The following is a 24,541-nucleotide window of genomic DNA, read 5'->3' as shown; positions in this document are numbered from 1 at the left end:
CAAGGACCACCACTCCTACATAGTATAATTTTTCCAGGGTAATTAAGTAAGCCCAAAGTGGGGGTAAAAGGAATAAGCCAACTTACTGCTGTCAGATTATATGTTCTTATACACAAAATACCCTAAAGACTACCAAAACCCCAATGGAATTGATAAATTTAGTGAAGTTACAAGATAAAAAAAAAAAAAAAAAAAAAAAAAAAAAAAAAATCAACAATCACATAGAGAGGAAGACAGAAAGAGAAGAAGTGGAAGGGGGCATCCGTCCCCCCATTAATAAGAAATGGCTGAAAAACAGATTTAAAAAAAAAAAAAATCTCCCTAAAGCTAAAGAAATGGCTCAGCAGCCAGGCGTGGTGGCACGGGTACCTTTAATCCCAGCACTCAGGAGGCAGAGGCAGGCACATCTTTTAAGTTTGAGGCCAGCCTAGTTTACAAAGTGAGTCCAGTATAGCCAAGGCTACACAGAGAAACCCTGTCTCAAAACAAACATACAAAAATGAGTATGTAAGGAAATAGCAAAATGGAAAGGCTAACTAACTGCCACTTCTCAAATGACAATACAAATGGCCAGCAAACGCATGAGGGACACAGGACACGGTCAGTAAGGAAATCACACCAACTAGGAGTCGTCCCACTCTAGCTCCAACAGCGTAACTACTAAAAAGACAGAAAATACGAATGTTGCTGAGAATATAGAAAAGAGCTTGTTTTTTGTTTTTTGAGACACGGTTTTACTGTGTAGCCTTGGCTGTTCTGGACTCCCTTTGGCAGACCAGGCTGGCCTCGAACTCACAGAGATCCACCTGCCTCTGCCTCCCGAGGGCTGGGATTAAAGGCGTGCGCCACCAAAACCCGGCTATTTTTTTTTTTTTTTAAATAGTAGCAGGTAGCCATTTTATAGGTTCCCTTTACTGCTGCTGCTTTGCTTTTGCTACCTGTGCATTTAGGGTTTTGTTTTTAAAAAACAATCGTTGCCTGCACCAAATCCTGAAGTGTTGTCCCTGTTCTAGAAGTCTTAATTGCTGGTCACAACACAGCCTACCTGGGTATAAACTTTTGTTCTTCTGCCTGAACCTCCTGAGTACTTCAATTGGAAAAGGAACTTTCGCATACTGTCTGTGGGAATATATGTCATAGTCCCATTATGGAAAAGTTTTATGCTTCTAAATTATATGTATAAAAGAGAAAACTAAAAATACAGTGCCTGTAAGGAAATCCCGCTGCCGGGTAGGCAACTAGAGCAAACAGAAAGCCTGCTGCGCCTCCCCATCTCCTGCAGCAGCACTCACCATGAACAAGGTGCGGTCACTTGGACATCCTTGTATACACAATGATGAAGAAATGTAGTGTATACCATGGAATACTGCATACACAAGGAATTTTTTTTTTTAATTGTGATGTTCATAGCCCCAAAAGAAAAACTCACCTGCAGTACACTCACAAAAAAGTACAAGCCAAATGTTTTAATTAAGGCTTTGTGGGTTTTGTTTTGTTTTGTTTGGGGGGGGGGGCGTCCTGTGTAGCCTTGGGTGTCCTAGACTCGCTTTGTAAACCAGGCTGGCCTTGAACTCACAGCGATCCACCTGCTTCTGCCTCCCAAGGCACCACCACGGCTGGCCAAGATAATCTTTTATATGAGTCCAAACATGTCGCATCTTTTCACTTCTCTCAGGTTATTTTTTTAATTGTTCAGGTAGAGCACTGAAGGGAAACATCACATGACTTATCTACAATCTCCACAACCAAAAACAGAGAACAATCGTGTAGAGCTGATCTGGGAGAGGAAGCAGCAACACTGAAGAGGAGGAGGAGCGCCTGGCCCTCGCGTCCAGGGAAGAGGCCAGGCAACAACAGAGGGGCCGGGGCAGAAGGCCCCAGCTCTAAGGTGGAGCGCCTGCTACAGCACCTAAACAAGAGCTGCTAAAGCAGAGCAGCCTAGGGACTCACTAGGCTGGCTCACCAAAGCCACAGACCCATGTAAATAGATGTACACTATTCCGTGCAACTCTGTGGACCTGCGAATATTTTCACCTGCTTTTTCCAAACACAGAAGCAACAGTGCCGACACAACACTGGCCTCCTCCCGCCGGCGCAGAGCACCATGCACTTCTTCCTGCCAGCTGCCTTTCTTTCATTTTAGCTGCCTCGCAAATATGACACAGGTGAAATAAAAATCCTAAATATCTTTGAAAATAAGGAAACCAGTACTTTTATTTGTATTCCAGATAAGATACTGTAGATGCACAGCATCTCTTCTGACTTAGCTCATCTTAATAATTATTCTGAGGAGCCGTCAAGACGGTGCAGTGTGTACAAGCACTCACTGCACAAGCCTGGCAACCTGCATTTAATCTCTGAAACCTACATAAAGGTGGAAGGAAAGAGCCAACTGCGTAAAACTGTCCTCTGACAGCCAGCCACATGCATTCTCTCTCCTCTCCTTCACTCTCTCTCCCCCACCTACCAGTGTGTTTGTGTGTGTGTGTGTTAAGCCCCATGTACCTGCATGCCTAATAACTTTTCAAACAAAAAATTTTATTCTAATAAATGTTATCTCAACATTACTGTATGAGAACGGTAGCGTGCCTTTCAAAGCAGGGAGAAAGTTCCAACTAGCAGGCTTCACTCGCCTCTACTTTTCCCTACACTCTGTAGGCAATGCTCAGCCAGCATGCCAATGTAAACTGTTCTTGCACAAGTTTTTTTTATTATTCATATACTTGACATTTTAAGACACTTGAAGAGTTTGTTCAACTGTGACATTCTACCAGGAGAGGTTAACCAGCTCAGTGTCCTACATAGGACTGCAGGCAACAGCAGCTAAACCCTCCCAAGTGTTTTCCACATTAAGTCTGCTGTTGAATGTGTGTATTCCACTTTCTTTAGGCTTCTGATTCTGACAGCTTTGAGCCTTATAAATACTGCGGTAATCGGTATATTTAAAATTCCATTTACACGAAATCCAATTTAAAAAACAAAACTTCCCAAAGAGATGTTCTATTCTTTGCCTCATTTATTCAAAGGTGATCAGAGTAGTTTGAGAGACACACCTCTTTAAAGAAAATAAGTTATGCTGAAAATGTGATATATAAAACTATACAAGCTATACATGTTAACAGGAAGCTGCAATGCAGGCTAGTTCACAGACAGGCAGACAGAGAAGGGAAGAACATTTCAAGCACCGAGAGACAGGCATAAAGGTCAATGTGATGTTGAAAGGACCAGCCAGAACGGCAAGGAGGTAACCTTGAGAAACAGGATGATGTTCAAGCCACAGAGCCAGGGTTCTGCTAAATGAGCAGTTCTCAACTTGAGGGTTAAAACCCCTTTTGGAGGTCAAAGGACCTTTCACAGGTACTGCATATCAGATATCCACATTATGATTCGTAACAGTAGCAAATTTACAGTTATGCAGTAGCAACAAAAATTATTCCATGGTTGAGGTCACCACAATATGAGGAATTATATTAAAAGGTCACAGTATTAAGACGGTTAAGAACAACTGTTCTAAATCATGATAGGCCTGGAAAGCACACATGTAGTGCGTGCATGCATACCGCCCCACCAAAAGAACAGGCAATTATACTGTTGCATTGGAAAGACAAACTTTTTTAAATAATTTAAGTGATATATATATATACATATATATGTATATAATTAACAAGGAATTAATAAAGACTACTATGTCCAAACAAAATTAAAATAAGAAAAAAATAAATAAAAACAAGATGAGGACAATTAAAGGAAACGTCTTATTTGGTTATATTTAAAGCTAAGCTACAAATATACTAAATGGCTTAGGAAATCAGTATTGGAAGAGATTAACGATATTCCAGGCCACAGGTTATAACTGCTTAAAGTCTTTCTATGGACATGAGGTATGCCACTGTGTAATAATATACTTTCTCAATACTAAAGATAAGACCAGATATGACAGGAGCCAATCCAAGTCAATCTGAGGAAAAAATTTCTCAAGAATGGAAGGAGACACCAGCTGAAGGAAAAGAAGAAGAGTCAAAATAAATGACTAGATGGCTCTGCCTTTTTATCTGCATTTATTAAACGACTATAACTGGAATATACAACTTGAGCACGCCTACACACACACCCTATTGCAGAAAACTGGATCTTGGCCTCAACAACATCTCTCAGAGAAAATGCTGTAAATTACACTTTAAGACAAAAGGTAGCTCGAGTTTTCCACAAATCTTTTAAAAATTAAGTTGAAAAAAAAAAAAAAAAAAGCAAGGCATGGTGGCACACGCCTTTAATCCCAGCACTTGGGAGGCAGAGGCAGGCGGATCGCTGTGAGTTCGAGGCCAGCCTGGTCTACAAAGCAAGTCCAGGACAGCCAAGGCTACACAGAGAGACCCTGTCTTGAAAAAATAAAACAAACAAGCAAACAAAAAACAAAACAAAAAAAACAAGTTTGAAGTTAAACTTTCAACATATAACTGAAATGCACGTAGATCTTGGATTTGTTTTTAACCCTAATAAACACAGCAAGCACATTTGTGTCAAACATTACAGGTCCTTCAGGTTCGGAAACAATGAACCAGCACACCAGCTGCGGCATCTATCCCCCGGGACACGCCAGGACATGTCCACTGATCTGTGATCTCCTCTGTGCAAACTTCTCTATCCTAAGTATTTCTAGAGAGCTAGGCAGTAAAGTCTTTGAAAAATGTAGGAAACACAAGAACAAACAAAAATGTGACAGTTCAAAAAGAAAACTTGTGTAATTAACTGGCCTGAAGCACCAACGTGAGTCGGAGACCCCACAAGTTAATGCAGTGTCCACACTTAACGGTGGCAGAGCCAGACTGTCTGTGACGGGCTTATGCGCATGGCTTTAAAGTCTGTACTTCACCCTTAACAAAGGATACAGAGTCAGAACACACTGTATAAAGATGAACAGCAAAATATCGAAGAGACGTAAGCCCTCCTAGAATGGCAATTAGCTACTAGCTAAATCCATTTAAGCCAGGATACAGACTGGTGATATTTTGTAATGAGAAATTTAAGTAAAATCTAAAGTATTTTGTGTAAGTATAAGTAATTTTAGCAATGGGTCAGGAAGACTTAGAATTAGCAGCCATTTACCAAATTCTCAAGTGTGTTTGCTTTAGTCTTTGCTAAACACTTCCAAAAATGATAGAGGCATAAATTCTGGCACCAAGATTTCCAACTGTATCACACAGAGAAGGAGTGTGCTGACTTTTATTTGCAACAATTACATTCCTTTTTTTTTTTTTTTAACCCAATGAAAAATGTTAAAGTGAGGGATAAATTTTCCAGTTAACCGTAAGTAAAATATACTACATAATATTGTTTATGTGTTAATTCTGTGGAGCCACAGTTACAGCAATCCCCAGAACACCAGGAAGCAGTTCGAGCAGCTGGGCACACAGGTCTGCCTGCTCTGCAGGCGCTGGCCACACGCTCCACTTCCACCTCCCACTTTCCTAATCCTGAAGGAATCAGAGGTTGTCAGGGGAAACCAGAAAACAGATAAGCATGCTTGTTAAATCAGTAACCGTAACAATATACATAATTTAAAGTCAAGAGGCTCCGCTCTGAGGTCTGCAGCACAAGGACTCTCAATCGCAAAGAACTGGTGAATTAACACTGCCGTTTCCTTGTAAATTAGAGATCCGCTAAAATTCACTTGTAAATTCTAAGCTGTGCCCTGAACAAATGCTCTGAATTCTAGAAAACTTACCTGACTACTGTGTTCTGTGTCAGGTCCCGTAGCATGGGTACAGGGGAACACACTGTTCTAAAAGGAAACAAGAAAAATCACCTGTATGCGCATTGAAACTCTGTGGGCAAGTAAGGCATGCTGTTTGTTAGGCTTTTAAAATAATAAATTGTTAAAATCCACTAGCAAAAGCAATATATGTTTATAAGATGATTCTGTTTATTGTTAAGTATAAAACAATTATGGGCAAAGGATTTATATTAGAATCTGTAAAAACAGGACAGCTCCTCCCTAATTAATCCAAAAGGGGTGGGAAGAGATTAACCAAAAAAAAAAAAACCAAACAAACAAACAGAAACAAAAGCTGAATGGGAGTTGGAGCAAGAGAGCTTAGTAGTTAAAAGTAAACAGTTAGGCCGCTCACAACTTCCTTTATTTCCAGCTCTAGAGTAGTCTGAGGCCCTCTTCTGGTCTCCACAACTACGTCCACTCACAAGCACTTATCCACACACAGACAAGAATTTACATGTTTAAGAAGAAAAAAACAGGCAGTGGTGGTACACGCCTTTAATGTCATCACTCAAGAGACAGAGGGAGGTGGATCTCTGTGAGTTAGAGGCCAACCTGGTCTACAGAATGAATTCTAGGATAGCCAAGGATATAGTGTCAAAAAAAAAAAAAAAAAAGCTAAACCGATGGATAGATAGATAGATGGATGGATGGATGGACGGACGGACGGACAGACAGATAGATAAAAGAATTTAGAAAAGAAGGCTAAATAATCATTAGCCATAAGATATTTAATCTCACTAGTAACCAAAGAATGACAAAGAAAGATGTGACAACGTCTCGAGAGCCTGCCTAAGTAGAATATCAGTAGCTCTCACAAACTACCACTCACTGTGACAGTGATGTATTGTAACTGCTCTGAAATACCCAACAGTCTCTGTGATTCCTAAGTCCCCTCCTGAGGATGTGCTCTGAGGAGCTCTCTAAACACTCTGTTCTCAGGACTCTTACATCCTTGAACATGATGCTGTGGGGTGGAGAAATGATTTAACTAGTAAACTGCTATGTAAGCATTTAGACCTGAGCACTAATTCGCAGCACCATGTGAAAAACTGAACGTGGCACCCTGTCCTTGTAATACGAGGGCAGAGAAGGTAGAGACAGAAGGACCTCAGGTACTGGCTGGCCAGCCAGTGTAGGTGATACGGCAGCCCAGGATCAGAGAGAGACCATGTCTCAAAAAAGAAAAGGACAACAGAAAGTAGAGAGTAAATGAAGACATTCAATAAAGTTGTCTAGTTTCTATACAAGTGAATGTACGCACATACTTGTGTACGTACACACACACACTTTTGACAGAGGGAAAAAATTATGAAGGAGCGCAAAGTACTTTTATCTTGGCTATAACTGTTTTTTCAAAAAAATATTAAATTAACATAAATTAACATTCTGATGTAAAACAACTATTTTACAAAGCCCTCCTCCCCACAAAAAGGTTATCACTTGCAGGCATAACGTTACTATTATGCACTGTGTAAAGACTCAGATGCTGATTTCTGTGCTCCCACATATGGCTACAGTTCTCATTCTGAGAATCTCCTGCTTCCATGTTGTGTTAACACTGCTCCCCGACTGTTGTATGGCATGTCACTAACAACCAGTGACTGAACAGGGGAGAGAAGGGCTGGACTTCCTACCAGCCAGGCAAGGAGGAGGGACAGGAAGCAGGGATCAGCCACACAGAGCATCCAGGGCACTTAATGAGAGCAGCTGGAGCACAGAAAGCCATAAAATACAAGTATCTCAGGGATTTCAACTGGAAGGTAGCCATATTAGCTTAAAGAGTTAAAGTAGATTAATACTACTTAGATGTTGTGCTGTAAAGCTTGTAAAATAAATATAATAGTTCAGTCTCAAGTATTTGTGCGCTAGACAGGTTAAGATAGAAATTGCAATACGGTTTTAAAATTACCACTAACAATCAGTGTTAAATTTTTTAAATTTAAAAATCGGGCTCATTTATTTCAGTTGTCTTTTTTGCTTCTTACCCCACATTTTGCCTCTAAAAACACTGTGTATTTAAGAAAAAAATGGGAAAAGCCAGTGATGGTGAAACAGTAGCAGCGCATGAACGCAGCTCTGGCTGCGCAGGCTCCTTAGTCTCAGGGACCCAACAGTCCCACAGAGGCAGCAAAGCTGCTGCATGATAGAGCCAGGCTGGGAATCAGAATGTTGTTGTAAGTACAGAAAACAAGACAGCAAACCAAAAAAAAAAAAAAAGAGTAAAAACCAACTGCGCTCACTTCTAGTCTTCTCAATGATACTGAAGTGGGTACTCACTGATCTGGAAGAATGGCTTCTTCATCCAAAGAAAACTTTCCTTGAATCCCATGACACAATTCAGGAGGCACATTTACTGGCTGTGGAGAAATGCATTCCTACAATATAACTGATGAGCAGAGCATGAGGACACAGCAGACACTTGCACACCTTCTCTTAAGTTCATAGGACTGTTACTCAGAAGAGCAAACCAACCAGGACCTATCAGCAGAAACTGATAAAGGGTGGCCTCTGCTTCTTACTGAAAATGACTCAGCCACATAAAGAAATGACATTTTGGTAATGCCTACAACATAGATGAACTTTAATATGCCAAGTGGGATGAGGCAGACAATGAGGGCTCCGACTGTTGGAGTCCAGGTGTGCGGGTACCAAGAATAAGCAGACTCATAGAGAAAGACAAATACCTGACTTTGGAGGAACCCAGAATGTGGAAATGTTGTTTAATACTGTCTGATGGGTAAAGGAAAAAGTTCTGCATATGGATAATGGTGCTAGTTGTACAATACCATAAACACATTCTGTGTCACAAGATTTTAGACTTAAAAAAGTTAAGGGTAAATTAAATACCACACACACCTACACACACCTACACCCACACCCACACCCACACCGTGTATATTCCTATTTATATTATTAAACAAACTGTGTACTGTACCTCTGTGGAACCTGTCTGGTATAGCTCCAAAATGAAGTCGTGCAGTGGATGGAGCTTCCCCACAAACAAGACATCACCTCCAAGACTATTTCTCCTGTCTAAATAAAAAAGCATAAGGCCACAGTCAAGCCATTATATCTAGTAAGATCTATTTTTATAAAGCTGTAACAACAACAACAAAAGGCACCTTCTAAATTCCAGCCCAGTGCATATGAAACAATTTGTAAGTGACAGCTCACATGTGTGATGTGCCCCTCTATGGAAGAAATAATATTCTGCAATGAGTTTTCAGCAATGAGTGACTCTAAGAAAAAGGCCACTGCTGAGACACACTTGGATACGCTGCCTTTCTGAGTCATAAACCAGCTGACTGCTTGTGTAAGACATAACAGTCTGAGAACATACAACCACCTTATGACAAAAATGAATCAAGTTTCTTAAACTTGTTATTTTGATAATAAATTTTCAAAACTGAGCTCAGCTTCACAATTTCCCAGTCTAAATACTCTGCCTTAATTATAAAATGCTACTTTCTATGTAGAACAACATTCAAGTTAGCCTTCCAGAAGTAAATGCTTGTTTTACCCAACTCTTTCAAGAAAAGTTAATCCTCTGAATAAAAGAGGAAGAAGGCAGATGGAGAGGATGAGCAATGCCTTCCTAAGAGGCAAGAGGATGTTTGTGTGTGCACGTCATTTAGAATAAAAAGTCAAAGGCTGTTCTTTTTTTAATTAACCTAGGAATGTTTATCTCCTTCTTAGTTTCTTCAAAGACCAGCCATTGCTCTATGGTGTCTTGTTTAATCAGCACAGGCTTGAGGATGTTCTAGGGTTTCTCTCACTGTTGATTTATAGTCTTATTCTGCAAGATCAGAGAGAATATGAGAAATTGCTTATTTCCATTTCTGTCTATTTAAGACTTGGTTTGTAGCCTAATAAATGATTTATTTTAGAGATAGTTTCATGGTCTGCTAAGAAATATGTGTACTCCTCAGTCTGGATAGGTTGAATGGCCTATAAATTATCTGCTCAGTCTACTTGATCTAGGATGTCATTTAATTCAGATATTTGTTGTCAGGATTACCTGTCAATTGCTGAGGCTACTCTGTGACATTATCTCTAGCTGTACTTGTTTTATCAAACTGGATGCACCTGTGTACAGGGCTTAGACCATAGCACCCTCCCTCTTGATGACTGCTCTTTAGTCAGTATGAAGAGACTATTTTCATCTGTTTTCACTCATTTTGGCTTGAAATATATATATATATAATGTCAGACACAATGTCTGTTTGTTTCCTAGGTCCACTTGCTTGGAATACCTCAAGAGATATTCTTGAAGTGTAACTTATTTTTTGAGAGTCTCACACTGTAGCCCAAGCAGAACTTAACTTTCAGCAATCCTCCTGCCTTAGCCCTCTCAGTGCTAGGATAAAAGGATTGTGCCACCAAAACCCAGCTGTATATCAATCTTTCCCAAGTTTGGTAAATACTTCTGAATTAAACATTGTAATTATTTAGTGCTCAATTTACATATAATAGATTAAGAAGCATAATAAATGAATAATGTATGCCTCGTATATGAGCAATTTGACAAGAGGAAAGAAGTCTAAATTCTTTTGTTGGTGTTGTTTTTTTGTTTTTGTTTTTGTTTTTTTGTGTTTTGTTTTGTTTTTTGAAACAGGGTTTCTCTGTATGACAGCTCTGGCTTTCCTGGAACCTTCTCTGTAGACCAGGATGGCCTCCCTCTGCCTCCCAAGTGCTAGGATTAAAGGTGCACAACCGCCCAGCTGAAGTCTAATTCTATACAGAAGCAAAGTCTATGTTGGATAGACTGACTCTTACTCTCTTCTGGAGTGAGGTCTGGGTACACCTCTTCTAGGGCAGCTCGCAGCCTTCGCTCATCCACAAATGGCAATAGAGCAACACCTGGGGAAAACAGCACACCACCTGACGTCAGATTTTCATTGGTTCAAATGAACGTTCTAGTAAAGTATGTCTGTGGACACAAAGACATTTGGAACTGAACCCTATTTTGTCACATAACCAAAATTCAGATGCAAATATGTGGTAGTAATGACCAAAAATGTCACCCTGTTTTCCACACTTACAATGCTGTGACCTTACTAATGCCCTCGGGCCAAGCAGCAGCTTATCTCCCTAGAACTTGAGCATGTCCTTGTGTCCTGAGTCTTTGTAAAATGAGGTCATTTACCTAACACACCCAGAGGTTCTATTTCTGGACTACATGAAAAGTCTCTTCAACTTCCCAGCTTCCATAGCACTCTGAAATCAATCTGATTAATTTGTACTGTGATTAGAGCCTTGCCTAAGTAACTTACTAGCAGGGAATAGAACAGACTTCATATGGGGGCTGGGAATGGCTCCCAGAATGTGCTGAATTAAAGCTATTATTTTACTTGTGCCTACAGTGATCATTTTCAGGGAAGTCTATCATAATATAGTATCTGTTATAATACTAAAAAAAAAGCCACTGAAGTATATCTTTATTCTGCTAGAATATAAAAAAATAGTATTTTTGCCAAATAAATCTTAAAGATAAATAGCAAAAACAAATGGGAAATAGAATTAAACAATTCTATAACAACCACCACTCCAAACCACTGTATTTGAAAATTATAAGAAATGAAAAGGCTTCCAAAGTAAACATTACTAACTTAGTTACTTCTTTTCTTAGTAAGGAAGAATTTAATTTTACTGCCATGTAAGAATCTAAGTTCTAGTATAAATTTTTGCAGTACCTACAAGATGCAATCTCAAAATTATCAGCATTTGTTATTCAATTACTGGCAAACAGGGAAATAAAAGTTGTTCAAGTTTTATTCAATCCTACACTTCAGAAGAATATACCAACAAATACCAAAATCATTATTTAGCTTTTATTTTCTACCCATTTGACTTAGGATTTAAAGAAATCCCTGTAAGATTTTCCTATAATACAACTTTCCTGTGATAGTAATTCCAGACATGGTGCAATCAGCTTGTCCCTTGCAGTGCCACCCACAGGGATGCAGTCCCCAGGAACAAACTCCCTGTGTTGCCTAGGGGAGGCAGAAGGGTTAACAGCAGGGCGCTGGTGGTCAGGTCAGAGGAGGGACATCTCATCCCTCCTGTGACCTCATCTGATCCTCAGTCAGATAAACAGTCACTTCAAAAGAGCACTTCTAGGGCCAGACTCTGTAGGTTCAGACCTTGGTTTTGCTACCATGAAACTTTGACCAAATTACCTAAGTTGTCTGCTTGTTTATAAAACACAAAGAAACCAGAACTATTACATATATAACAAATTGTATAAAATCACAATATTGCTATTAAGTTACATGTTTTAACAGTACATATAGTGAAAAACTGTTATGATTTGTTTTTTAAGTGCCCAGCTACAGTTCTCCATCATTTTAAGATTTAATCACCCCAGGCAAGAACTTTACCAAGTTATATAGTAATATTGCTTCCACTGTTTTAAAATTGTGTTTTGAACTGTATTTCTTTTTCGCTTGTTTTGTTTGAGACAGGGTATCTCTGTATAACCTTGGCTGTCCTGGACTTGCTTTGTAGACCAGGCTGGCCTGAAACCCACAGCAATCCACCTGCTTCTGCCTTCCAGAGTGCTAGGATTACAGGCGTGCGCCACCACACCAGGCTTATATTTCTTTTCCTTCCTTCCTCTTTCTTTCTTTCTTTCATTTTTGACACAGGTATCTCTGTGTATCCTTGGCTGTCCTGGACTCACTTTGTAGACCAGGCTGGCTTTGAACTCACAGAGATCCATCTGCCTCTGCCTCCCAAGTGCTGGGATTAAAAGCGTATGTCACCACACCCAGCACTTATATTTCTTAATAGTACTAAATTTGCCTTTTCAAAAAACTATGGGTGGCATCCAAATGAAAATATTAACGTAATTTGATGAAAAAAATATATATCATGAAACTTCCCAAGAGACTTGGGCTGGTTAGTTTTCACTGTCAGCTTGACTGGGTTCGGGGTGCCTGAGAGAGGCACCTGTGAGTATATCCGTGAAGGTGTTTCCAGAAGTTCAGCTGAGAAGGGACGGATGCCCCTGAAGGGGGACAGCTGTCTTAATGGCTGGAGTCCCAAGAACAAGAAGAGGAGGGCAGCTGAGCACTGACGATTAGACATCGTCTAATTCGGCGATAAGAACCAGATGCCCCTTGCCTCCTACTGCCAGGCTTCTTTCCTAGGCAGCTTTGGTCAAGTATTTTGTCACAGGAATAAGTGACTGATACCGACTCAAAAGACTCTAGGGAAATCCTGAGCAGGGAAAAGCCTTCTGACCTCATATACCATCTAAGTCATTAAAACAGTACTGTACGAGCATAAAAACAGACATAAAGACCACGAGACTAGATTAGTAGCCTTGAAAATATCCAAATGATTTGCAGAGTACCAAGACCACTCAACAGGAAGAAGTCATTTTAGCAACTGATGCATAGAAAAGTAGATATCCACATATGAATGAGTAAGACTGGAGCTTTATCTTATACCACACACAAATATCAAGTCAAATACTACTGAAGACTGAAATCTTAGAAGAAAATAGGCAAAGATCCATGATATTGGACTTGGCAAATGATTTCTTGGTTACAGAAAGACAAGCAAAATACTAAAATAGAGCACCAAAGTTGAAACATTTCTGGCATTAACAGACACCATAACAAAAGTGAAAAGATAACCAACCCACAGAATTGGAGAAAATATACCAAAATCTTATCAAATGGGATTAACATTTATACACTATAAAAAACTTCAATGCAACAACTAAAAATCAGCCCAACCTAAAGGATTTGAATAGATATTTCTTTAAAGATAGAAATGCCCCAAAGGCACATGAAAACATGTTCACTATCAGAATCCTCAGGGAAACGTAAATTAAAGCTATTGTGAATTACCATTTCATAGTGATCAGGACAGCGCAAAAGAAAAAAAAAAAAAAAAAAAAAAAAAAAAACCAAGGAAAAATAATTGGCAAGAATATGGGAAAATTCAAACTATTGGGCATTATTTTATCCTCTCTCGAATTACCATGTGGATTTCAATTCATTGTCATTGCTACAAATACTATAATAACATAAGTTGACATGTAACCTGTATGTTTATATAATAATTATTTAGTAAACCCAAGCAAGGGTTGGATTATGTATTTAATAAACATATATATTTACTTACTAACTTTTAAAATTTTTTTTCCAGTATTTTTCAAGACAGGGTTTCTCTGTGTAGCCTTGGCTGTCCTAGACTCACTTAGTAGACCAGGCTGACCTCGAACTCACTTTGATCCACCTGCCTCCACCTCCCGAGTGCCGGCTAGCTTTTCCTTTATTACCCCTCTATTTTCCCATGCTGCTTCTCCTTAAAAGATCCTCTACAAAGTTCCTTCCAAAGCCTGATCCATTCACATGTGACACAGCACATTTTACATGGCCCCACTATGTAAGATGCATTTTTCAATAACATTATATTGAAGCAATATGAAATTATCACCACTACTTAAAAAAGCCAACCCCCAAATGTCTTAAAGCTTGCAAGTACAGTATGGTTTTTTGATTTTGGGTGGACAGGGGAGGTGAGTGTTGTAAGTCTGCTGGGGATCAAAGGCACTTGTGCATGCCAGGCAAACGACCAACCACTGAGCTACTTCCAGCCCTTCAATATATAAATTCTTTATATGCTGCATCCCCCCACCCCCACCCCCCCGCCTCACAATGCTGAGCTTAACTAACCTTAAAGGGGGTAGAATATCTGCTAAAAGGAGAATCTGGTGAAGGAGACTTTTTTTTTTTTTTACTGTGTCTTATAGTCAATGATCAACATTTGTGAAGTATTGAATAACATCTTAAATTTAGTATGAATCTTAAAATTTCCTTTCCTACATAATTTACACAAGGAGTTTTAAAAACAAGCAAAACAAATGAATGCCAACTGTTAAGTTTCCAGCATATTTGTCACAAGTTTCCACAACCTCAAAGGCACATGACTGTTTCTTTTTCAGCAACCTTGGAAGGTTACAATGGGCTACTGGTTGAAGAAAAAAGTCACAAAGAACACTAAACCTGCAAATTTAAACCTGCAAATTTTAACCTATTTCAACAAGTTACTATTTACCAAACTTTACTATTAAAATTACTATATATAGATCACAAACAATCATGGATTAAATAGATATATCCACTTTTCACACAGTTATAAAAATAAATATGGTTTCCAGAACTCTTTTATCCTGTAAGTCCTGTAAACAAACCAAGCTACGATGGTGCATGCCTTTAATCCTAGCACTCAGGAGACAGAGGCAGACATATCTGAGTCCGAGCCCAGCCTTATCTACAAAGGAGTTCCAGGCCAGACAGGGATACACGCACGCACGCGCGCACACACACACACATAAGCACACACCACTCTGTCTTGAATAAGCAAAACAGAAGAAAATAAGCAAAAAAGAAAAAAAAGTAAACAAAAAAGGAATAATATCTGAATTTTACCTTGCCATGCATATTTTTTCCCGTTCAAATCAATAGCAAAATCTTCAGGATAGAAGTCAATTATACTAGAATCCTGTTCCAGGGAGAAAGTAAAAGAATTAAAAACAAATGTCACATACATTGTCACAAAACATGACAGGACTTTTACTCAATTCACCAAGCCTCAATGAGGAAATGAGACATATTTTCTCTAGATACTAAGGCACGAAGGTCGCTAATACCAGATGCAGTACAATGAAATAACAATTTGACTTAAACAAATAAAAGGAGTTTTAGAACTGATAATTATGGGCTACATGCAGGTAGTGAAGAGTTGTTACTCAACATTTCCTATTTCCTGGCTGGGTCTCAATCTTTAACAAGCACACACACACAAAACTTAAAGGTAATTTCAGGTAAGTCAAACAGAATGCTTGAAGTCAGTACATAGGGTTGAAACAAATGAAAATAGTTATGGAGGGTGTAGGAGCTCACAACTTTTATAAATTCTGGTACCGGGGAGTCAGAGGTTGATCTCTGTGAGTTCAAGGCCAGCCTGGTCTACTGGGGAAATTCCAGGGCTACATAGTAAGTACCCCATCTCAAAAGAGTAACATGTAGATTGAAAACAAATCAGTTTTATGTACTGGGTATGATGCTCACAGTCAAAGAAAGTACACATTATGCAGTGAGAAATACACAGAACACATTCTTTTTGTACTTCAGTTCTTTTTTAACTATGAGGTGCAAAAGCAGCTCTGACTAATATTACCAATTCGTTTTCAAGCCCGGAGACTTACAGGGTCGCTCATGAGCTTCCGCCATGATGGTGGTAGGAAGTTACCACTTGCAGCTGGGAAAACCCCCATGAGTTGTTCCAGTGGTTTAAACTGCAAGAGAGGGAAAAGTTAAGACTCCCAATTATTATCAAATGCAAATTCCTGCTTCATCCAGCACCTTGAAGCTTACCGGCGTCGTGCCCTTTTCAAATTCAGACGCCATGTCTGCAATGCCTTCAAAGTCTGACGCGAAGGGAGCATAGTGGAATGGGTAGTACCACTTCCAGGACGCACAGCCCTACAGTCGTAGCGACAGATAAGAGCAAATATCTTCATGACGAACACAGTTTAAAAATTAGTCTACAACTATCCCTCAGTCTATGATATCCTATTTTAAAATGTCATTTCTGTTCTTTTTTTGGTTTTTGAAACAGGATTTCTCTGTGTAGCCTTGGCTGTCCTGGACTCGCGTTTGTAGACCAGGCTGGCCTCGAACTCAGAGATCCACCTGTCTCTGCCTCCCGAGTGATGGGATTAAAGGCATGCGCCACCACGCCCAGCAAAGTGTCATTTCTATTATATACTCTACTTGTTAATTTTTTTTTAGCTCAAAATATTGTTTGACTGCTTCATATCAGTGGTTCCTTTAGTTTAAAAATATTGCAAAAATATCTTGAATAATCAGTAGTTAACATCAAACTTTATATTCACAAACACAAATTCACTGAGATATTTATCCTTGGGTTTGGGGACTTAACTCAGTGGTAGAGCGAGAGCTCTTGGGGAAAAAAAAAAAAAAAAGAGATTTATCCTTAAAATGTATTTGATGGCACTTCTTTCCCGTCTCAGAGCTTCTATCATCAAATAAAACCAAAGGCAGTTTACACTGTATATTTACTGAGCAGGGAGTAGTTGGAAACTTCAACAGTAGTTGAAAATTAAACAATCAAAATTTATTATTATACTTCCATGTGTCCTCTTAACTATAAAGGATTAGTAAACGCACCAAAAATGAAACAAAAGCAAGTACTACTCAAGGAAAAAGAGGTGCCTTCCTGGTGTGGTGTGAACAGGAAGGAGGCTCTCTTCCCAGCACTACTTGATGCAATCTACATACTGACCGACTTCATCCATCCCCAGGTGGCACCACATTTAGTTTACCTAACATGAAACCAATACTGTCCTTCAGTGTTACAATCTTCCGTGTGTCTATCTAATCTCTCACCAACCTGGCATCTCAATTAACAAAAGGTTCAACTCAAGCCAGGCATGGTGGCACGTCTTTAATCCCAAAACTCGGGAGACAGAGGCAAGCAGATTTCTGTGAGTTCAAGGACAGCCAAGACTACACAGAGAAACCCGGTCTCAAAAAAAAAAAAAAAAAACCCACAATACTGTCAAATGCCCTTCAAATTTTTATTGGTATGTGCCAAACTGTATCCTTTCTTTACTTAGTGACTGCTAAATACTCTGCTATTTTTAAATCCTACTTAAATAACAAACCAAAACCCCGTTAAACTTTAATCATCTTAAAGACCAACTCAAACACCGATCAATCCCTAAATTCCTTTAACACAACAAAACCAAATTTTATTGATAGAGTAATTCCTAAGGAGCCTCCAAGTCTTTACAAATATTAATCATAGTAATAATTTTGGATAAAAAAGTTAAAATAACAAGTATAGATTTCTATCTAAGGATATTCAATATTCATGAAAGTATAGAAATTACTGGTTTTCTAAAATGATTAGGCAGAAACTTAGAAGGAAAACGTCCTTTGGTACCTGGTAGTAATACCGAAGAACCCAGCACAGCCCTTCAACATAGGACTCAACCACCTTACGTCGGAATCTCTCATCAGCTGCATCCACATCAAACTTGTTCTTGTAGTATCGTTGCTTCCAGCCAGCTTCCCACAACCTAAAACCCAGGTAAAGTTTGTGTTCAATCAATACATGAGCAACTATAGACCGGCTACTGATTCCCAATCTAAACCTATTTATACTTAATATCTAAGGTAAATTAAAGGACCTGAACAGAAAGCTAACAGAGATTCATTTAACTTTCTACACACTCCACTTTCAGCATTTATCAACTTAAAGAGGATTAAACATCAGAAACCTAAATACTGATTCTGGTAAGGCCATTATAAAGCCAGGCATGGTGATGTATGCCCTTTAACCCCAGCACTCGGGAGGCAGAGGCAGGCAGATCTCCGTGAGTTCGAGGCCAGCCTGGTCTACAAAGTGAGTCCAGGACAGCCAAGGCTACACAGAGAACCCCGTCTCGAAAACCAAGAAAGAGAGAGATAGAATATAACCAACTATTGAGTAAGCACATGATCCTTGTTTGTGCCAATCTTAATACTGCTTCCCATGTTTCCTTAAATTGTGCAATAATTCTAAAACTATGTCCTAAGATTAAAATATTAAAGATATTTTATATTTCAACATTCTTAATAATGTATTCTATCATATGAAGAAGGTAGTTATTGTAAATGTTTTTTAAAAAACAAAATAATCTAGGGAGCATGCAGAGATTGTGTTGTCTACTGCATACTGTTCCTCTCTGCCCTTGCTTGTCTCATCCTTTTCAACCACGAGCTCTGACGTCCGCCTAGGAGACAGAGATCTGTTTACACACTGTCCCCACACACCCCTGTTCTCCTCGCTTAGGTTCTGCTGTAACCTATAAACAGGTCAGTTAATTCACTTACTATCATTAACATGGAAGATACGCGATCATAACTTAAACTTTCCATCTATGTTCCGGAGTGTAAGACCCTGAGGACCACGTGCACGTCTCATGGCTACAAGCATGGGATGCCCGGGAACTGGAGTTAAAGACAGCAGCTGCCATGTGAGTACTGGGAACAAGACCAGGTCCTCTGCAGGAGCAGCCATGTTCTTAACCTCTGATCCCCCCTCTCCAGCCCACATCAAATCTTTGCCCCCAAATGTGTTTTGTTTGTATTTTTATTCTCTAAAAGATTTAAATATTTTATTCAAGGAACAGGAATAAACTAAAAACCTTTTTTAAAAAAAATCAAGACGGACAGAGAACATCAGGTTCATTAAGAACTTTCACACAAGCGTCAGACTAACAAAGTAACTACAGAGAACACACCGTCCTCCCAAACCACCTGCCAGAACTAGAAGACATGGCCTCCACTGACTGCTTTACATAAAAACATAAATGAAACAAAAAGCCCAAAGCCTCATCATTTCTTTTTTCTTTCTTTCTTTTTTTTTTTTTTTTTTTTTGGTTTTTCGAGACAGAGAAAGTTTCTCTGTGTAGCCTTGGCCGTCCTGGAGTCACTTTCTAGACTGGAACTCACACTGCACCGCCTGCCTCTGCCTCCCGAGTGCTGGGGTTAGCGGCGTGCACCACCACGCCTGGCCATCTCAATCATTTCTCGATAGAAACCCTGTTTTACCTAACCATCCCCAACACCACTTTTAAACAATAAATTACTGAACACATCAAGTTACCTATTAAACCAGTGTTTGTCATGATGGCTACATGATAAATAAAAAAGAATCTAGTGAGCTAAGCTGTCACTTGCCTTTACTCCAGTATTTGGAGGCAGGAGCAGGCAGGTCTCTCTCTATCAGTCTGAGACCAGCCTGATCTACAAAGTTCCACACAAACCAAAGTTAGACAGTGAGATCTTGACTTTAAAAAAAGGGGGGGTGGGGGGAGGTGAGAGCACTGGAGTGATAGCTCAGAGGTTAAGAGCATTGGCTGCTTTTCCAGAAGACCCAGGTTCAAATCCCAGCCCCCAACAACCACCTGTAACTCCAATTTTAGGAGATCTGACAGCTCCTCTGGCCTCTCAAGGAACCAGGTACATAGTACACAGACATTCATTAGGCTAAAACATATTTTTAAATATCAAATAAAACTGAGTCCTTCTACAATGGAAACCCAGACTGACAGACTGCAGAAACCACTGCTAGATTAAATGTTTATCTCATGGCTAATCTGATTAAAGGATACTAGGAAAATAAAGCATATATGACCTACTCAAGAAGTTCTTAATCATAAATACAAATCTCCACATTCTATCTTTTATACAAGAAGCACAACATTGCTGAACTTTGAAACACAACATTTTCCTAAATTCTTAGCAAGCTTTTTCTTTTTTGGTTTTTCGAGACAGGGTCTCTCTGTGTAGCCTTGGCCATCCTGGACTCACTTTGTAGACCAGGCTGGCCTCGAACTCACAGCGATCCGCCTGCCTCTGCCTCCTGAGTGCTGGGATTAAAGGCATGCGCTACCACGCCCGGCTGCAAGCTATAATTTTTAAAATTGTTTTGCTTTGTTCAGAAAGCTCAGGGTTATCTGGACTTCAGTCTCTGATGCAGTTACAAAACCAAAGTTTCCCACTATAAACTTCAAGTATACAGCTAAAGGGAAACTCCTGTAACGCAACCAAATTACACACATGCAATTCTGTTAAATGATTTCTGCACATGAGGTTTTGAGGAGGAACCTTTTTGGTTGAGAATGCTAAGGCAAACTATGTTATTGTCCAAATGTATCTGAACTTTCTAGGTTAAGAAACCTGAAAATATAATCTCCAAACAGTAACATTCAGATCACATCATCGGAGCTAAACCTCTGTGCCTAGCCAATCTAGCGCTTGGTCTCTGAGGGGAAAACAGCTTGGAAGACAGAAAGCTGCCTGCATACTAATCTAGATGGGTGGGTTTAACAGCAATAGGTTACACATCTCTGTGGAATTAGTGAGTATTCTAACTCTCCATATTAATTACTGCTGGATAAAAAGATCACAGGCAAGTATCTAAAGACATTGCTGCTCTAAGCTAAATAGCAATAATTAGGCCACATCTAGTCCAGCAATTTGCCAACAAAGTGCTACCCCCCCCAAAAATGGCTTTACCTGACGTTATCCTCTGGCTCTGGCTCACTGTCACTGTCTTCTGCTTTTCTCTTAATTCCTCCTAGTGGAGATGGGGAGCCATCAGAGGTAAAGCTTGTATTAGGAGATATTGAAGGGCTCTGCAGACAATTGTGACATTATAGGAAGATTTCATTATTCGTTTGATACAAGAAGGTATAGCCAAACACCCACTACTCATTCACAAAGTTTCAAGCTAACAGGTTTAAAGCTATTAAAGCAGACAGAGCAAACACACACAGAAAGGACAGAGACTGGCCCTGGCCAGGACCTTCGCAAGAAAAGCAACAAAGTATCAAACTTCCTTTGCTCAGACTCCAAAGAATTATTAAGACAAAACTTGTTTCAAAAGAAAAATAGTTTAAGAGACAAAAAAATTTATTCAACTTAAATCTTGATTTCCTTTGGTAGTTTTCTGATATCATGAATTCACAATCATTCTCTGCTATCAAATAGTAAAATTCTTTAAAAAGAATACCTGAAGGAAAAATTATATTATCTGTAATACATAACACACACCCCTAACAAAGCTCATGAGAGTGCAATTAAATAATAAGGGATCAGCGGGACCCAAGCACTCATTAGAAAGAAACAATTTAATGAGACTCCATCAGAAAACTGTTGAATTATTTTACATGTATAGTTTTAAAATTCAGAATGTAAAATAGAAAAATGGAGATTTTTATTAGTATTGCTAAAATCTGGGTGATAACTTTAAATTATTAGTTCCTCTGTACCAAATTCAAAGAACACAATGGGACCTTATATATTTTAATATTTCATTGAAACTTTTTATAAAATATTTTGAAGGCTGAAGAGATGGCTCAGAGGTTAAGAGCACTGGCTGCTGTGGCTGGGCATGGGGGTGCACGCCTTTAATCTCAGCACTTGGGAGGCAGAGGTAGGCGGATCACTGTGAGTTCGAGCCCAGACTGGTCTACAAAGAAAGTCCAGGACAGCTAGGACTAACAAAGAGAAACTCTGTCTTGAAAAACAATAACACACACACACGCACGCACGCGCGCGCGCTGGCTGCTCTTTCAAAGATCCTGAGTTCAATTCCCAGCAACCACATGGTGGCTCACAACCATCTATGATGAGATTTGGTGCCCTCTTCTGGTGGGCAGGTACGTATGCAGGCAGAACACTATATACATAAAAAATCTTTTTTTTTAATTTTTGCAGTTATAGTTAAGCTAAATCACCAAAACTGTCATAATAGAAAATACTTTCATAGTTAAGTTTTCCTCCTGTTAATCATAGCAGATTAGTTATTTCAAGTAAAGTGAATTACTTTAAAATTGAGAGCTCGAAAGGCTCTCAACACTTTAATACTAAAACAGAATCCTTAACACGAAGACAGTTCACACTACATACCAAGTAAAACTCAATTATACTTCACACAGACCTTAAAGGCACTTTCCTTTCAAAACTGTGTCTTTTTCCCCCCCCAGAACAATGTATGTCCCCAAGGCTGGAAAGATGGTGGCTTGGTGAGTGACAATGTATGTCCCCAAGGCTAGAAAGATGGCTTGGGGAGCGACAATGTACGTGCCCAAGGCTAGAAAGATGACTTGGTGAGTGGCGTGCTGGCTGCACTAGACGAGCACCTGAATTCAACCCACATCCAACTACAAGAGAAAGGCCAGACACACACCTTCAGTCCCAGCTGGGAGGCAGAGGCGGGGGGATCTCTGAGTTTGACGCCAGCCTGGTCTACAGAGCGTGTGCCAAGACAGCCTGCCAGGGCTACACAGAGAAACCCTGTTTTGGAAAAAACAAGAAAAAAAAAAAAAAAATACTCCTCAATGACTAAAACCTCAAGGTCCCAATTAAGGCATGGAGCAGCTCTGAACAGATACTTTAAGGCATCCCTGACTATCCAAACTCCGGTTCCCTTGTGAAAGCAAGAACCAAATGGCACGCTCACATAACTGGACCCTACGAAGAAGGAGGGAGAATAAGTGAACACAGTCACTGGCCTCTGCAGTCTCAGGATGGAAACACTTGGGTGCCCCAGTCATGTTTCTAGAACCACTGGCCCCTCGGTGCTTCAGGGTAAAGGCAAGCAGCTGCAGTCTGTTTGGACAGCCACGTAGCTGTCTCTTTATATTCACTTGTATTATACTAACTGCCCCATATACTTTTCTTTCACTTCATTTAGTGATTTTCATCTTAGTAAAAGGTAGATTTAACACAGTTACAGTATCCCAAAGACAAAAGATGATGGCAAAATCCTGTAAGACAAAATCTTAGGCAAAATGATAAAAATCCACAGACACAATCCCAAAGGGAACCGGATATCAATCACTCCACAGCACACAGAAGTCAGCCAGCCACTTACAGAGTTGCTCTGCATCCTCATTTCATAGGCCGCCTGCCGTGGATTACTGGCTACTTGACAACCTGGTGAATTTCTCGAACCCAAGGCATGAGGTGTTAATATTCCACTAGGAGTAAAAGCTGGTTGATCTCTCTAACAAAAATGGAAATAAAGTTAAAGTACAACACAGTTAGTGACAGAAAGAAAAGAGGACAATGGGACAGTTCTTATTTTAAGTGCTTTACTACTAAACTCATTGAAAAGTCGCATGGATTTCCATGAACATTACAAGCGACCGTCTATAATAATTAAAAACTTTGCCCTAAAGTACACATAATAGTATGCTTGTGCTGGCTAGTTTTATGTCAACTTGACACACAATCTAGAGTCATCTGAAAAGAGAGAGCCTCACATGAGACAATGCCTCCCTGAGATCCCGCTGTAGGCAAGCCTTCACGGCATTTTCTTAACCAGTGAGTGGTGGGGGAGGGCCCAGCACATTATGGGTGGGGCCGTCCCTGGGCTGGTGGTCTTGGGTTCTGTAAGAAAGCAGCCTGAGCAAGCCATGAGGAGCAAGCCTCTGCATCAGCTCCTGCCTCCAGGTTCCTCCCCTCACTGCTTTTGATGATGAACTGTTAATAAGCAACTGTGAGTGAAAAAAACTGTTTCCTCTCCAAGTTGTTTTGGGTCATGCATGGTGCTCCGTCGCAGCAATAGTAACCCTAACTAAGACAGTGCTCTCGAACCCGAACGCAATGGCAAGCAACTTAACATTTCTCCCTTTCAATTCCCAGACACTGCTCAAATCTTATAAAACATAGTAAAAATAACAACTTTGAAAACCCATCTGGTTAAAAAAAAAACTACAAAATATTATGTAATTAAGTATAGAATCAATTTCACAGGCAGACAAGAAGCAGCACAGTTAAGAGAAAGGTTTGGTCAATACTAAGAGCAAAACCAACAAGGGAGACCCTGCATATGATGAGAGGGAGTAACAAAGGCAGGAATCAAGTGGGAAGGACAGAGGAAGGCAGCGCTCAACAGCACACACAGGTGGATCTGGGGGACAGCAGGGAATATGCTGGATGATTAGACCAGAGCCAAGGTAGAGCTGAATTCTGAAGGGAATGAGGAGTCTGTGGAGAATTCAGAGCTAAGAAACATAGTTCAGAAGGCCATTGTAAAAGGCCTGACACAGCAATGATGAAGGAAGAGAAAGTGAGCTCAGAAACTTCCTAGAAGATGCAAAGGGCCAATTGTTGTTATTATAAAAACTGCCCAATTTTCACCAACGACTCTAATACTCAAGTG

General features: G+C 39.8%; 1 protein-coding gene across 2 annotated transcripts in view; it reads right to left on the bottom strand.

Annotated features, from left to right (window-relative positions):
- The window catches only part of Xrn2 (5'-3' exoribonuclease 2), a 75,000-nt gene that overhangs the window by 24,052 nt on the left and 26,407 nt on the right, over positions 1-24,541 (bottom strand). For both annotated transcript variants that reach the window (XM_051144782.1, XM_051144783.1), the window contains 10 exons: positions 23,249-23,380; positions 20,887-21,005; positions 17,765-17,900; positions 16,171-16,278; positions 16,002-16,091; positions 15,223-15,295; positions 10,553-10,636; positions 8,712-8,809; positions 8,054-8,133; positions 5,726-5,782 (listed from right to left, as the gene is read on the bottom strand). In XM_051144782.1, coding sequence (XP_051000739.1) covers positions 5,726-5,782; positions 8,054-8,133; positions 8,712-8,809; positions 10,553-10,636; positions 15,223-15,295; positions 16,002-16,091; positions 16,171-16,278; positions 17,765-17,900; positions 20,887-21,005; positions 23,249-23,380 — 977 coding nt within the window. The remainder of the gene's footprint in view (positions 1-5,725; positions 5,783-8,053; positions 8,134-8,711; positions 8,810-10,552; positions 10,637-15,222; positions 15,296-16,001; positions 16,092-16,170; positions 16,279-17,764; positions 17,901-20,886; positions 21,006-23,248; positions 23,381-24,541) is intronic.

Source organism: Acomys russatus, chromosome 4 (assembly GCF_903995435.1).
Source record: "Acomys russatus chromosome 4, mAcoRus1.1, whole genome shotgun sequence".
NCBI lineage: Eukaryota > Metazoa > Chordata > Mammalia > Rodentia > Muridae > Acomys > Acomys russatus.
The sequence above is the reverse complement of the archived record's forward strand: the minus strand, read 5'-3'. Positions and strand labels throughout refer to the sequence as shown.